The sequence below is a fragment of the Eleutherodactylus coqui genome, chromosome 7 (genome assembly GCF_035609145.1).
Source record: "Eleutherodactylus coqui strain aEleCoq1 chromosome 7, aEleCoq1.hap1, whole genome shotgun sequence".
NCBI lineage: Eukaryota > Metazoa > Chordata > Amphibia > Anura > Eleutherodactylidae > Eleutherodactylus > Eleutherodactylus coqui.
In genome coordinates this window covers 169392850-169407350 of record NC_089843.1, presented here as the reverse complement: position 1 = coordinate 169407350, position 14501 = coordinate 169392850, and the positions used below count along the sequence as shown (strand labels likewise).

Below are 14501 nucleotides of genomic sequence, written 5' to 3'. Positions count from 1 at the left end.
TTATTCGTAACGAACACCATGCGGTGTTCGGGTTACTTTCACTTCCTTCCCTGAGACGTTAGCGCGCTTTTCTGGCCAATTGAAAGACAGGGAAGGCATTACAACTTCCCCCTGCGTCGTTCAAGCCCTATACCACCCCCCTGCAGTGAGTGGCTGGGGAGATCAGGTGTCCGCCTAATATAAAAGTCGGCCCCTCCCGCGGCTAGCCTCAGATGCCTTGTGAGTTAGATGAGGGACAGTGCTGTTTGTACCGGAGCTCCTGTAGGGAAAGAATTGGTAGTTAGTGTAGGCTTCAAGACCCCCAAAGGTCCTTATTAGGGCCACTGATAGCTGTGTGTTGGCTGCTGTTAGCAGTGGCAATTTTTTTTCTTCTCAAAATCGGCTCTGCAGACCGTTGCACCTGGCATTAGGGACAGAAGTGTTGCATAGGCAGGGAGAGTGTTAGGAGTGAGTGTAGCCTTCAAGAACCTCAACGGTCCTTTCTAGGGCCATATTTAACCGTGTGCAGTACTGTGCTGGCTGCTGTTAGCTGTGCTGCATATTTTTTTTCTTCTCAAAATCGCCTCTGCAGAGCATTGCACCCTCCATTGATACTGCAGGGAAAGAATTGTGTAGGCAGGGCCACAACACAGTTATTATTCATTGAATATACGCAGTGCGGCCTTTTGCTTGTAAAACAAGTGAAAAAAATTCTATTTGACCTGCCTCTGTCCGTCCTAAGGGCTGTGGACACGTGTCGGCTGCGTGTGCAACGTTTAAAAATCAGACGCACCCAGCTACGTTTTACTGCTGGCTTCGCCATTTGCTTTCCTTAATTGGGAAAAAAATACCTGCTCTGCCAGAGTTATAATAACTCTGCTACCCTCACGTTCTGTGCCACATTAGCAGGGCCACAGCACAGTTATTAAACTTCTCATGTTCATTGAATATACGCAGTGCTGCCTTTTGGTGGAAAAAAACTGAAAAAAAATCTATTTGTCCTGCCTCTGTCCGTCCTAAGGGCTGTGTGTACGTGTCGGCTGCGTGTGCAACGTTTAAAAATCAGACGCACCCAGCTACGTTTTACTGCTGGCTTCACCATTTGCTTTCCTTAATTGGGAAAAAAATACCAGCTCTGCCAGAGTTATAATAACTCTGCTACCCTCACGTTCTGTGACACATTAGCAGGGCCACAGCACAGTTATTAAACTTAGATTATTCATTCACTAGAGGCAGTGGGGCCTTTCGTTTTCAAAAAAGGGAAAAAATTATATTTGGCCTGCAGTCTTGCGCCAATTTATTTCCTGCCTGTGAAATCAAATCACTGGTAATACAGCATGCTGAGGGGTAGGGGTAGGCCTAGAGGACGTGGACGCGGCCGAGGACGCGGAGGGCCAAGTCAGGGTGTGGGCACAGGCCGAGCTCCTGATCCAGGTGTGTCGCAGCCGACTGCTGCGCGATTAGGAGAGAGGCACGTTTCTGGCGTCCCCACATTCATCGCCCAATTAATGGGTCCACGCGGGAGACGGTTATTAGAAAATGAGCAGTGTGAGCAGGTCCTGTCCTGGATGGCAGAAAGTGCTTCGAGCAACCTATCGTCAACCCGCAGTTCTGCGCCGTCCACTGCTGCAAATCCGAATCCTCTGTCTGCTGCTCCTCCTTCCTCCCAGCCTCCTCACTCCACTACAATGACACCTGCTCAGGAGCGGGAACACTCCCAGGAACTGTTCTCGGGCCCCTGCTTAGATTGGGCAGCAGCGGTTCCTCTCCCACCAGAGGAGTTTATCGTCACTGATGCCCAACCATTCGAAAGTTCCCGGGGTCCGGGGGAAGAGGCTGGGGACTTCCGCCAACTGTCTCAACAACTTTCTGTGGGTGAGGAGGACGATGACGATCAGACACAGTTGTCTTGCAGTGAGGTAGTAGTAAGGGCAGTAAGTCCAAGGGAGCAGCGCACAGAGGATTCGGAGGAAGAGCAGCAGGACGATGAGGTGACTGACCCCACCTGGTGTGCAACGCTTACTCAGGAGGACAGGTCTTCAGAGGGGGAGTCAAGGGCATCAGCAGGGCAGGTTGCAAGAGGCAGTGCGGTGGCCAGGGGTAGAGGCAGGGCCAGACCGAATAATCCACCAACTGTTTCCCAAAGCGCCCCCTCGCGCCTTGCCACCCTGCAGAGGCCGAGGTGCTCTAAGGTCTGGCAGTTTTTCACAGAGACGCCTGACGACCGACGAACAGTGGTGTGCAACCTTTGTCGCGCAAAGCTCAGCCGGGGAGCCAACACCAACAGCCTCACCACCACCACCATGCGCAGACATATGATGGCCAAGCACCCCACAAGGTGGGATGAAGGCCGTTCAGCGCCTCCGGTTTGCACCCCTGCCTCTCCCCCTGTGCCCCAACCTGCCACTGAGATGCAACCCCCCTCTCAGGACACAGGCACTACCGCCTCATGGCCTGCACCCACACCCTCATCTCCGCTGTCCTCGGCCCCATCCAGCAGTGTAGTTCACCGCACCGTCCAGCCGTCGCTTGCGCAACTGTTGGAGCGCAAGTACGCCGCCACGCACCCGCACGCTCAAACGTTAACCGTCCGCATAGCAAAATTCATCAGCCTTGAGATGCTGCCGTATAGGCTTGTGGAAATGGAGTCCTTCAAAAGTATCATGGAGGCGACGGCCCCGCGCTACTCAGTTCCCAGTCGCCACTACTTTTCCCGATGTGCCGTCCCAGCCCTGCACGACCACGTCTCCCGCAACATTGTACGCGCCCTCACCAACGCGGTTACTGCCACGGTCCACTTAACAACGGACACGTGGACAAGCACAGGCGGGCAGGGCTACTACATCTCCCTGACGGCACATTGGGTGAATTTAGTGGAGGCTGGGACAGAGTCAGAGCCTGGGACCGCTCACGTCCTACCCACCCCCAGAATTGCAGGCCCCAGCTCGGTGGTGGTATCTGCGGAGGTGTATGCTTCCTCCACTAAAGCACCCTCCTCCTCCTCCTCCTCCTCTGTCTCGCAATCAAGATGTGTTAGCAGCAGCATGTCGCCAGCAGTCGGTGTCGCGCGGTGTGGCAGCACAGCGGTGGGCAAGCGTCAGCAGGCCGTGCTGAAACTACTCAGCTTAGGCGATAAGAGGCACACGGCCCACGAACTGCTGCAGGGTCTGACACAGCAGACCGACCGCTGGCTTGCGCCGCTGAGCCTTCAACCAGGCATGGTCGTGTGTGACAACGGCCGTAACCTGGTGGCGGCTCTGCAGCTCGGCAGCCTCACGCACGTGCCATGCCTGGCCCACGTCTTTAATTTGGTGGTTCAGCGCTTTCTGAAAAGCTACCCACGCTTGTCAGACCTGCTCGTAAAGGCGCGCCGGCTCTGCGCACATTTCCGCAAGTCCCACACGGACGCTGCCACCCTGCGCACCCTGCAACATCACTTTAAGCTGCCAGTGCACCGACTGCTGTGCGACGTGCCCACACGGTGGAACTCTACGCTCCACATGTTGGCCAGGCTCTATGAACAGCGTAGAGCTATAGTCGAATACCAACTCCAACATGGGCGGCGCAGTGGGAGTCAGCCTCCTCAATTCCTTTCAGAAGAGTGGGCCTGGTTGGCAGACATCTGCCATGTCCTTGGTAATTTTGAGGAGTCTACCCAGGTGGTGAGCGGCGATGCTACAATCATTAGCGTCACCATTTCTCTGCTATGCATCTTGAGAAATTCCCTGCAAACCATAAAGGCAGCTGCTTTGCGCTCGGAAACGGGGGCGGTGGAAGACAGTATGCCGCTGGATAGTCAGGGCACCCTCCTGTCTATTTCTCAGCGCGTACAGGAGGAGGAGGAGCATGAGGAGGATGAGGAGGAGGGGGAAGAGACAGCTTGGCCCGCTGCTGACGGTACACCGGCTGATTGCCTGTCATCCTTTCAGCGTGTATGGCCTGAGGAGGAGGAGGAGGAGGAGGATCCTGGCAGTGATCTTCGTAGTGAAGACAGCCATGTGTTGCGTACAGGTACCCTGGCACACATGGCTGACTTCATGTTAGGATGCCTTTCTCGTGACCCTCACGTTGCACGCATTCTGGCCACGACGGATTACTGGGTGTACACACTGCTCGACCCACGCTATAAGGAGAACCTGCCCACTCTCATTCCCGAAGAGGAAAGGGGTTCGAGAGTGTTGCTATACCACAGGACCCTTGCGTACAAGCTGATGGTAAAATTCCCAGCCGACAGCGCTAGTGGCAGAAGGCGCAGTACCGAGGGCAAGGTAGCAGGGGAGGTGCGGAGATCGAGCAGCATGTACATCCCAGGCAGTGCAACAGTCTTTAAGGGCCTGGCCAGCTTTATGGCTCCCCACCAAGACTGTGTCACCGCTCCCCAGTCAAGGCTGAGTCGGCGGGAGCACTGTAAAAGGATGGTGAGGGAGTACGTAGCCGATCGCACGACCATCCTCGGTGACGCCTCTGCCCCCTACAACTACTGGGTGTCGAAGCTGGACACGTGGCCTGAACTAGCGCTGTATGCCCTGGAGGTGCTTGCTTGTCCTGCGGCTAGCGTCTTGTCGGAGAGGGTGTTTAGTGCGGCTGGGGGAATCATCACAGATAAGCGTAGCCGCTTGTCAACCGACAGTGCCGACAGGCTAACACTCATCAAGATGAACAAAGGCTGGATTTCCCCAGACTTCTGTTCTCCACCAGCGGACAGCAGCGATACGTAAGCAATACGTAGGCTGCACCCGCGGATGGAAGCTACGTTCTCTCTCACCATCCAAAACGGGGACATTTCTGCTTCATCAATCTGTGTCTAATATTCCTCCTCCTCCTCCTGCTCCTCCTCCTGAAACCTCACGTAATCACGCTGAACGGGCAATTTTTCTTAGGGCCACAAGGCTCACTCAAATAATTTTTCTGAACAATTTATATAAGTTTCAATGCGCTTAAAAGCGTTGGAACTTTAACTTGAACCAATTTTTCGTTACACTGGGCTGCCTCCAGGCCTAGTTACCACTTAAGCCACATTAACCAAAGCGATTCACCTGCCATCTTGGTTGGGCATGGCCAATTTTTACTGAGGTACATTAGTACTGTTGGTACACCAATTTTTTGGGGCCCTCACCTACAGTGTAATCATAGCAATTTGTATGTTCTTCGCCTGCACTCATGGTACAGAAAGGTGTGTGGGGTTGGCCTACACTTTAGCTACATAAATGTAACTTGGGCCTTGGCTATACTAAGGCTACTGAAATGGAACTAAGACTGCGCTCCCACTATACTGCTGCTTCAGAATTGTTACTGGGGCCTGTCTTGAGTGCTACTATTGCTGACATGGAACGAAGACTGCGCTCCCGCTATACTGCTACTTCGGAATTGTTACTGGGGCCTGTCTTGAGTGCTACTATTGCTGACATGGAACGAAGACTGCGCTCCCGCTATACTGCTGCTTCGGAATTGTTACTGGGGCCTGTCTTGAGTGCTACTATTGCTGACATGGAACGAAGACTGCACTCCCGCTATACTGCTGCTTCGGAATTGTTACTGGGGCCTGTCTTGAGTGCTACTATTGCTGACATGGAACGAAGACTGCGCTCCCGCTATACTGCTGCTTCGGAATTGTTACTGGGGCCTGTCTTGAGTGCTACTATTGCTGACATGGAACGAAGACTGCGCTCCTCCTATAATGCTGCTACTGATATGTTAGTGGGGCCTGTCCTAATGCTACGGCTGAAATGTTACGAATTCTGGGCTCTGCCTATACCGCTGCTAATGGTATGTCTCTGGGGTGTGAAAACAGAGGCTTCCCAAAGACATGATGGCGGCGAGGCCATTTCCCACCAACGCGATTACTGTTAAGGTGCATATAACCACGGACACGTGGAGAGGACACGTAGTGCCTCAAAAACATCCCCCTCCTCCTCCAACAGGGAAAACATTCTTGGCAAATGCCTTTGCATTGGTTCGTCTGGTGGCAGTCCAAGAATTTCACCTTTACCGACACAACAAGAGAGCCCCCACACCATCCCCCCGCCACGGCCCACTTAATCCTGGCCGCATTCCGAAAACCAACAAAATACAACCGTGCTACTAGGTCCGCAGTCACCACCACATTACCACCAACGCGGTTACTGTTAAGGTGCATATAACCACGGACACGTGGAGAGGACACGTAGTGCCTCAAAAACATCCCCCTCCTCCTCCAACAGGGAAAACATTCTTGGCAAATGCCTTTGCATTGGTTCGTCTGGTGGCAGTCCAAGAATTTCACCTTTACCGACACAACAAGAGAGCCCCCACACCATCCCCCCGCCACGGCACACTTAATCCTGGCCGCATTCCGAAAACCAACAAAATACAACCGTGCTACTAGGTCCGCAGTCACCACCACATTACCACCAACGCGGTTACTGTTAAGGTGCATATAACCACGGACACGTGGAGAGGACACGTAGTGCCTCAAAAACATCCCCCTCCTCCTCCAACAGGGAAAACATTCTTGGCAAATGCCTTTGCATTGGTTCGTCTGGTGGCAGTCCAAGAATTTCACCTTTACCGACACAACAAGAGAGCCCCCACACCATCCCCCCGCCACGGCCCACTTAATCCTGGCCGCATTCCGAAAACCAACAAAATACAACCGTGCTACTAGGTCCGCAGTCACCACCACATTACCACCAACGCGGTTACTGTTAAGGTGCATATAACCACGGACACGTGGAGAGGACACGTAGTGCCTCAAAAACATCCCCCTCCTCCTCCAACAGGGAAAACATTCTTGGCAAATGCCTTTGCATTGGTTCGTCTGGTGGCAGTCCAAGAATTTCACCTTTACCGACACAACAAGAGAGCCCCCACACCATCCCCCCGCCACGGCCCACTTAATCCTGGCCGCATTCCGAAAACCAACAAAATACAACCGTGCTACTAGGTCCGCAGTCACCACCACATTACCACCAACGCGGTTACTGTTAAGGTACATATTACCAGTCTGACTGGGGCATGCAGACACCTTGACAGAATGAATAGTGTGTGGCACATAGGTTCCCCATTGCTATGCCCACGTGTGCAGCTCCTGATGGCGGTGGCACAGGATTATATTTCTCATTGCTTCTGTACAGCATTGTGGGCTATCGTCCCACCCCTTTTAAAGAGGGTCGCTGCCTAGCCGTGCCAACCCTCTGCAGTGTGTGCCTGCGGTTCCTTCTCATGGCAGACGCACTTCTAAATAGACATGAGGGTGGTGTGGCATGAGGGCAGCTGAAGGCTGCGCAGGGACACTTTGGTGTGCGCTGTGGGGGGGAGGGGGGGCGGTTGGTCAGCATGTAACCCAGGAGAAGTGGCAGCGGAGTGTCATCCAGGCAGTGATTGTGCTTTGTTGTAGCTAGTGTGGTGCTTAGCAAAGGTATGCCATGCTAATGAGGGCTTTTCAGAAGTAAAAGTTGTTGGGAGGGGGGGGGGCCCACTCTTGCCGGTATTGTGGCTTAATAGTGGGACCTGTGAGCTTGAGATGCAGCCCAACATGTAGCCCCTCGCCTGCCCTATCCGTTTCTGTGTCATTCCCATCACTTTCTTGAATTGCCCAGATTTTCACACATGAAAACCTTAGCGAGCATCGGCGAAATACAAAAATGCTCTGGTCGCCCATTGACTTCAATGTGGTTTGTTGTTCGAAACGAACCCTCGAACATCGCGGGAAGTTCGTTTCGAATAACGAACACCTGAACATTTTGGTGTTCGCTCATCTCTATTAAAGATGCCTTACCATTTATTGTCTAGAGCTCCTATGTCGACTTGGGCATCTCCATAGTTAGACTATAACACAAATCCTGAATACTCCAATCCTGCAGTTATACTCTTTTCAATCTGTTCCCTACCTTTTATTAAAATGCATTCAGTAGCAATTCATTGATTTAAGTGATCTCGTTCTCTATGACTGCCAGCTATTCTGCATACATGCTCATACAGGGTTGGCTGACATCATGGAGCAGGACCACTTTATACTAATTCTTTTCCCACAAGACTATACATTAGTCTGGCTGGCTCCTCCTGCTCATTAATATTACCCCTGCAGATAGACATGGCAGTTTCCCTTTAAATGTCAAAATAGTCCAAGGACTTGAGTGTCCATGTATAAGTGTTTGTATACTAAACAGTACATTAAGGGCTCAGTCAGATGGGCATTTCTTACATGCGTTTATTCGTGCGTAAAAAAGATCGCACTGCGCGCGTAAAAAAAACTGCGTGACCACGTCCATTGTCAAATATGTGCTATTTTTGAAGGTGTGAATTTTATGTGCATGTAAGAATTGGACATGTGACCGCTGCCATTGAAAAGCATCGGTTCTATATAGATGCAGATCGCAAACGCAAATAACATGTGCACATAAAAACGCCCGTCTGACTGAGCCCTAACAATATATTCATTTTCACATTGTATTTCTTACAGGAGACAAAGTCATACCATTGTTTGTTCCTCAATGTGGATCATGCAGATGTTGTACAAATCCAGACAGTAATCTGTGCTACAAAAATGAGTAAGTATTTATGTAATCTCATAATTTCAGGTTCTCTTAACCCCAGGGCTACAGATATAATGAATCAAAAGCAACACTTGTACCCCAAATCTGGTGCTTCAGAGGACCTTCAGATACAAGAATCCAGTATTCTAAATATCACTTGGCATGTGAGGCTCTGAAACCCCAAGTCAATATTCATCCTAGATGCAATTTAGAAATTAGAGTCAAAATCGGTGGCAGAAATATCAAACCTTCGATATGCAGATGACACCACCCTGCTTGCAGAAAGTGAAAGGGTCCTGAAATACCTTATCCAACGACTGCAAAAGGAAAGTGAACGCATGGGACTGTACCTCAACAGGAAAAAAACTAAAGTCATGACCGCGGTAGGCTACAGTACAGTGAACATAAAAATTAAGAACAAAGAAGTTGAGTCGGTCCAATATTTCGTCTTCCTTGGATCCAAAATTGATTGCAATAGGCAATCTGGACCGGAGATCAATAGACGGAAAATATCACTAGAGATCAAAATCAAACAGCAGCTATCTTTCTTTGGACACGTGATGCGCGCTAACTCACTGGAAACAGTATTGATATTTGGCAGTGGAAAGTTAGTGGAAAGAGAAGATCAAAACAACAAAGAACAAGATGGCTAAATACAATCAAGGCCACCACCAACATGTCAATTGCAGTACTGAAAGAAGCAGTGAAAGATAGGAATGTGTGGAGAACATTGATCCATAGAGTGACCAAAGGTCCAATGCGACTAAATGGATAATCATCATCATCAACATTTCTAATTCTCTGGAGAATCCTGCAACACTTTAATGGCTTGTCCCACTTCCCACTGTTTTGCTGCAGGCCTGGGTTGTTACTGTACACTATGTTCCATTAAAGTGAATGGGACTCAGCCTGCAATACCATCGTAGGCTGCTGCACAATGTATGGAACTGTCTACTTTCTGTAGCAAAAGAGCTATATATGAAACAACCTCTTTAATCTAGTTTAAATTAAGTAGATAATTCTATAACAGTGACAAACCTAATAATATAGAAGGTTTCCAGTTAATGATTTTCTTCCATTTCTTTAAAATAGCATTGGGAAATACAGTGGATTGCTATTGGATAACACTACTAGATTTACCTGCAAGGGGAAACCTGTTTATAACTTCATCAGTACCAGCACTTTTACGGAGTACACAGTGGTTGATGAAATTGCAGTTGCTAAAATACATCCGGATGCACCTCTGGATAAGGTCTGGCTCATTGGCTGTGGATTCTCTACTGGATATGGGTCAGCTGTAAAAACTGCTAAGGTAATATCTAGGTCTGATATATAACAATTTTCAGTGCCTTTTTGATTGAAGCTTCATTTTTATGGCAGCTAATGACAAACTGTATAAGTACTGGTATCACTGACAATCACTTTGCATTTAAATTTGTATACTAATATATTTTATGTTTAATTACTTTTTTATTATTTTTCAAGCACAATTTCTACCTTTTATTATTAATAATAATAATAATATACAAACTGCACATTATGCTGCTACTCCCAATTCTGTGACTGTTGCTGCCACATGTGCCCCTATCACTGTACCTGCAGTGACCCCAAATACTGTACTTCAGAAATAATGCTGTCATAACTACAATTATCCCCATAAAAATAATGCCACACAGAAAGTAGCCTTAAAATAATAGTGCCAAGCACAATGCCCCATATTGTGCCCCAGCGGTTAGAATAGTACATCAAACAGTAAAAAGTGCCTTGCAGTGTGTCTTTTCCTGGGCAATAGTTCCCCTACTCAGTGTAGAGATCTGCCTTGTGTTTTGTATTTTCGCTGTGTTTGTATCTCTGGGTGTGCTGTATTGTTATTGTTTCTATTTCTGTAGCCTTTTATGTCTGTTTTGTTGGCTGCAGTGGATCACGAGTGTCAGGATGTCTTGGACACTCCAGCACCATAAAATGGATGCACATTAGATAGGCATAGTCCACGCCAAGAGTTGTCGCAGCGAGAACTTGGCTGCCAGCTGGGTGCTGTAATATGCCCTCTGGCACAGCCTTCTGTTTTGGCATCTGGCCTGCAGAGAGAGCCCACAGAGGAAGATGTGCAAATTGTGGGTTACCTCCCAAGCTGTCACGACTGATGGATACTTGCCCTCAGACATCAGTGGTTAGCCATGTGTTCTACCACCACGTGCCCTCCTTTGAAAAAGCAAGCAAGTCAATTGTGGACTCTGTCTGGATTTGTCCTTGGACTCTAAGGGTTAATTTTAAGACTGCCAGTATTACTGTGAACTGACTCCTACAAAATGTTGAAGATAGCATACCTCTGATCATTTGAAAGCTGGTTGACAATTCATACTGTTCGGTTAACAATTAATAAACCATTGAAGCAACATGTCTGTCCCAGCCTCTGTTATGTACCACAAGCCTTTGTCCCTTCTCCTGCAGACCTGTGATCTGGCTCACTTAACAAATTATAGCCCAGTAGCTGAACCATCCCTCTGGGAGGAGAGGAGCCCCCCTCTGCAGTTGGTGGCATATACCTGCCACCAAGACATGGGCCAGGGTGGAAGTAAGCCCCTTTCCTCAGAGCTGTTGGAGGGCCCCAATACCACCCAGGGCTCCCAGTTTTACCCACATTAAGAATTAGTGCTCTGACTTAATAATAATAATTCCCCCTAGTATGACCCTCTCTTAATGCTGCCCCCAAAATACAAATGGTGCCCCCATTAAAAATAATAATAAAATTGTTCACCTAGACCCTTTTCTACAATAAATGGAGCTCATACGCTTTATGCGTGCAGCTTAGGAGAATGCTGCACACCTTCATGTGGTTCTCATAAGCTGCAAGCCTGAAAAGGCATATGAGAGAGGATGGCAGAGCAAGGAGCTAATAGCTCTTTTCTCTGCCACAGTGTTCAATTGAATTTGCATCCAAAGGATGCAGTTGAAAGTGCAGTTACCTGGGTACTGTCTAAGATGTGGGGCTTACGCCCAAAATCCCCTCTTCCAGTGATGCCCCTGGCATATCCTAAAGCTAGTCAAAAACATTAGAGAAAAGTTGAGTGGAACTGCCTAAGGCTTGGGTGGTATTAGTGTATCTTGACGCCACAAGGAACTAGGGGTTTGACAGGGATAAGGCCCCTGTCACGCCCCCAGCTCCCGATTGGTTAAAGCGTACAACATCCTAGCAGCAGTGTGTGCATAGCTGCGGCAACACAGCTATGCCCACAATGAAGCACGGACTGTCACCGCTGTCTTCCGCGGAAATTCAGAGGGATAACTCACTGGCACACCCCGACGGATGAGCCCTCTGTCCTGGTCCACCACCTGTCACACAGCATGCCTTTCAGTCCTCCGTCCCGTACAGCAGCTGACAATTTCCTCCTTCCTGGCTGAACAGGGGACGCTGTTCCCCCACTGCGGCTACCTGCTGCAAGCATTCCAGGGCCTGTGTGCTCTCATAAGGCTGCACCACCTCGCACAAGCAATTGGCCATCGTTGGGCCCTGCTCAGATGTTGCTGATGCGGTTCCGCTGCGCACTGGCATCCCATTACTGCCTCTGCAGGAGTGTGCGTCCGGACGGTTGTCACAGTGCCTTTCCGGTGCTGTGAGGCCTTCCCTGCTGCGGCCGCCATGAGTGACATGCTGGGGTCCACAAGTGTCCTGCAGTAGAAGGCCCTGAGAATGTTTCGGCGCTGGCGGTCACAATCCTCCGGCCTGCTCTGACAGTGCCTCCCCCCACCGCGGTGTGGCCAGAATCAGTAAGTTACATGGGGGCCGCACTAGTAGGCTGCAGGACAAGCGACTTCACGGGTCTATCGCCTCACTGCCTACTAAGCTTGTCCTGCAGATGCTGTATGGCTTTTTTAAACACTTTTCATAGCCTTACAGGACCTGCTGCCTTGCAAGCTGTCGAACCAATTAGCTTCAGGGGGCGTCACCCACCGTCAGTCTTGACTCCACCAGGACATCCTGGTGGCGTCAAGATACACTAATACCGGCTTGGGCTACATGGCAAAGTTGGCAGATATACATGTTGCAATTATACCTATTGTAGTATACTGATGCTACTGTACATCGCAGCTTCATGTACGTTAATGGGACGTGGCCATTCACAAGAAATCTAGCAGGTTTGAATATCTTTCGAATGTCAAATCCTGACAATTCACAAGTTGCAACGAGGCCATATTCACTAGTTTATGAACAAGCTTCCTTATTGTTTATGGGCCTCTATGTACAAGACACCTGTACCCTACATGCTAACAATTCTAATGTTTTCCTTGTTTAGTAGTAGAAATAGTTTCTTTGCATTTCACTTGGTACATGCCAGTGTCTTGAATAATCTGCTGCTAATAGGTAGCGGAAACATTCTAGATTCATAACCTGCCGGTAGCAGATTATTCGAGATGGTGCCCAGGACCTCAGCATGTCTGTCAGCTTTGGCAAAGCATTTCTAGAGCATCTCTCCCTGTGTTCTCTCTCTCTTTTTAATGGAAGATTTATTTTTTTTTTAATTACTTAACTTATTAACCCCTTTAAAGGACAGAGCAGTTCTCTTTTAACCTATCAGTGGCATTTATAAATGGTAGATGAAACTTCGCTGTGCTGTCACCTGACAGCATTACGAAACACTGTTTGAATTTAATTTTTTTTTCCATTACCCACTTGTAAAAGTTACCGGTAATCAATAGTTTATATGTACTTCTAAATGTTTTTTTTTACAAAAGGGACTCGTCCTGCAGAAAAAATAAAAAGCCCTCTTTTCGCTACATTGATGGAACATGATAGCTTTTGAAATGCAGTAACAATTTTTTTTCCCCATGAAATCATTAAATGTTCTATCATTGCGCAATAGTAGTATATAGAACAAAGAACATGTAATTTAAGCCGCATGGTGAACACTGTAAATCTAAAACCCACAATTGTGATTTTTCACATTCCAATGGGAGAGGGTTACAGTACCACTGTGGGTCACTGAGCAAACAATAGTGTTGTGAAGGAGCTGCGGCGTGACGAAAGACTTGCATCAGCTGATCAGTAAGGTGCCTGATGTTGGAGACAGGCTGATGTAGTGTAGGTAACTCATCCAGAGGATAGATCATCAATATTTACAGGACTGGAAAATCACTTTAATACTTTGGCTTTTCATATTTCCAATAGTTGATGCAACATTTCTACTGTTTCACGTATTACAGGTTAAACCCGGCTCTTCCTGCGTAGTATTTGGTCTGGGAGGAGTTGGCTTGTCTGTGATTATTGGATGTAAAGTAGCTGGTGCAGCCAAGATTATTGCAGTTGATGTAAACCCTGACAAGTTTGCAAAAGCCAAAGAGTTTGGAGCCACTGAATGTATCAACCCCAAAGATTACGACCGACCTATCCATGAAGTGTTGGCAGAGATGACTGATGGCGGAGTAGACTATGCCTTTGAGGTTATTGGAAACACTGGAATCATGGTACGTGGACGACAAAAACATTTTTAATATCGTAAATTATGAAACAATAAATGCCAGCCATCTCTCTTAGAAAATCAGGGTCCCAGTTCAATCTTAGCAGAACTGTAACCATACAAGTCATAGTGAGTTGTTCTTTATTTTATTATGCTTTTTTGTGTTTTTCCATTAGACATCTGCTCTTAAATCCAGTTTCTTTTGCGGTGGAAAAACTGTGATTGTAGGTTTAGCTCCTTCGAATGCTACCATGACATTTGATCCAATGCTAATGCTGACCGGGCGAATTCTGTGTGGAGCTGTCTTTGGAGGTAATACATTATATAGAACTTTTTGAGCTCCGGCATTAGAACGTGTGTAAAGGCTGTGCCATTAGTGGTGATTCTCATTTGTATTGTACAACGCAGAGGTAGTTAACTACATTGTATAACAGTCAACTTACTTGAGCCTGCCATCAGGTGAATTTCTGAGTAAATCAAGGTGAATTTGAGTCAAATGAAGCACATTGAAGTTACTAAATTAAGAACATCATGTAGCTCACATTAGTTTAAA

General features: G+C 48.2%; 1 protein-coding gene across 1 annotated transcript in view; it reads left to right on the top strand.

Annotated features, from left to right (window-relative positions):
• LOC136573619 (alcohol dehydrogenase 1-like) overlaps window positions 1-14501 on the top strand; it is a 43278-nt gene that overhangs the window by 14084 nt on the left and 14693 nt on the right. The window contains exons 4-7 of the mRNA XM_066574891.1: window positions 8420-8507; window positions 9585-9804; window positions 13695-13955; window positions 14125-14260. Coding sequence (XP_066430988.1) covers window positions 8420-8507; window positions 9585-9804; window positions 13695-13955; window positions 14125-14260 — 705 coding nt within the window. The remainder of the gene's footprint in view (window positions 1-8419; window positions 8508-9584; window positions 9805-13694; window positions 13956-14124; window positions 14261-14501) is intronic.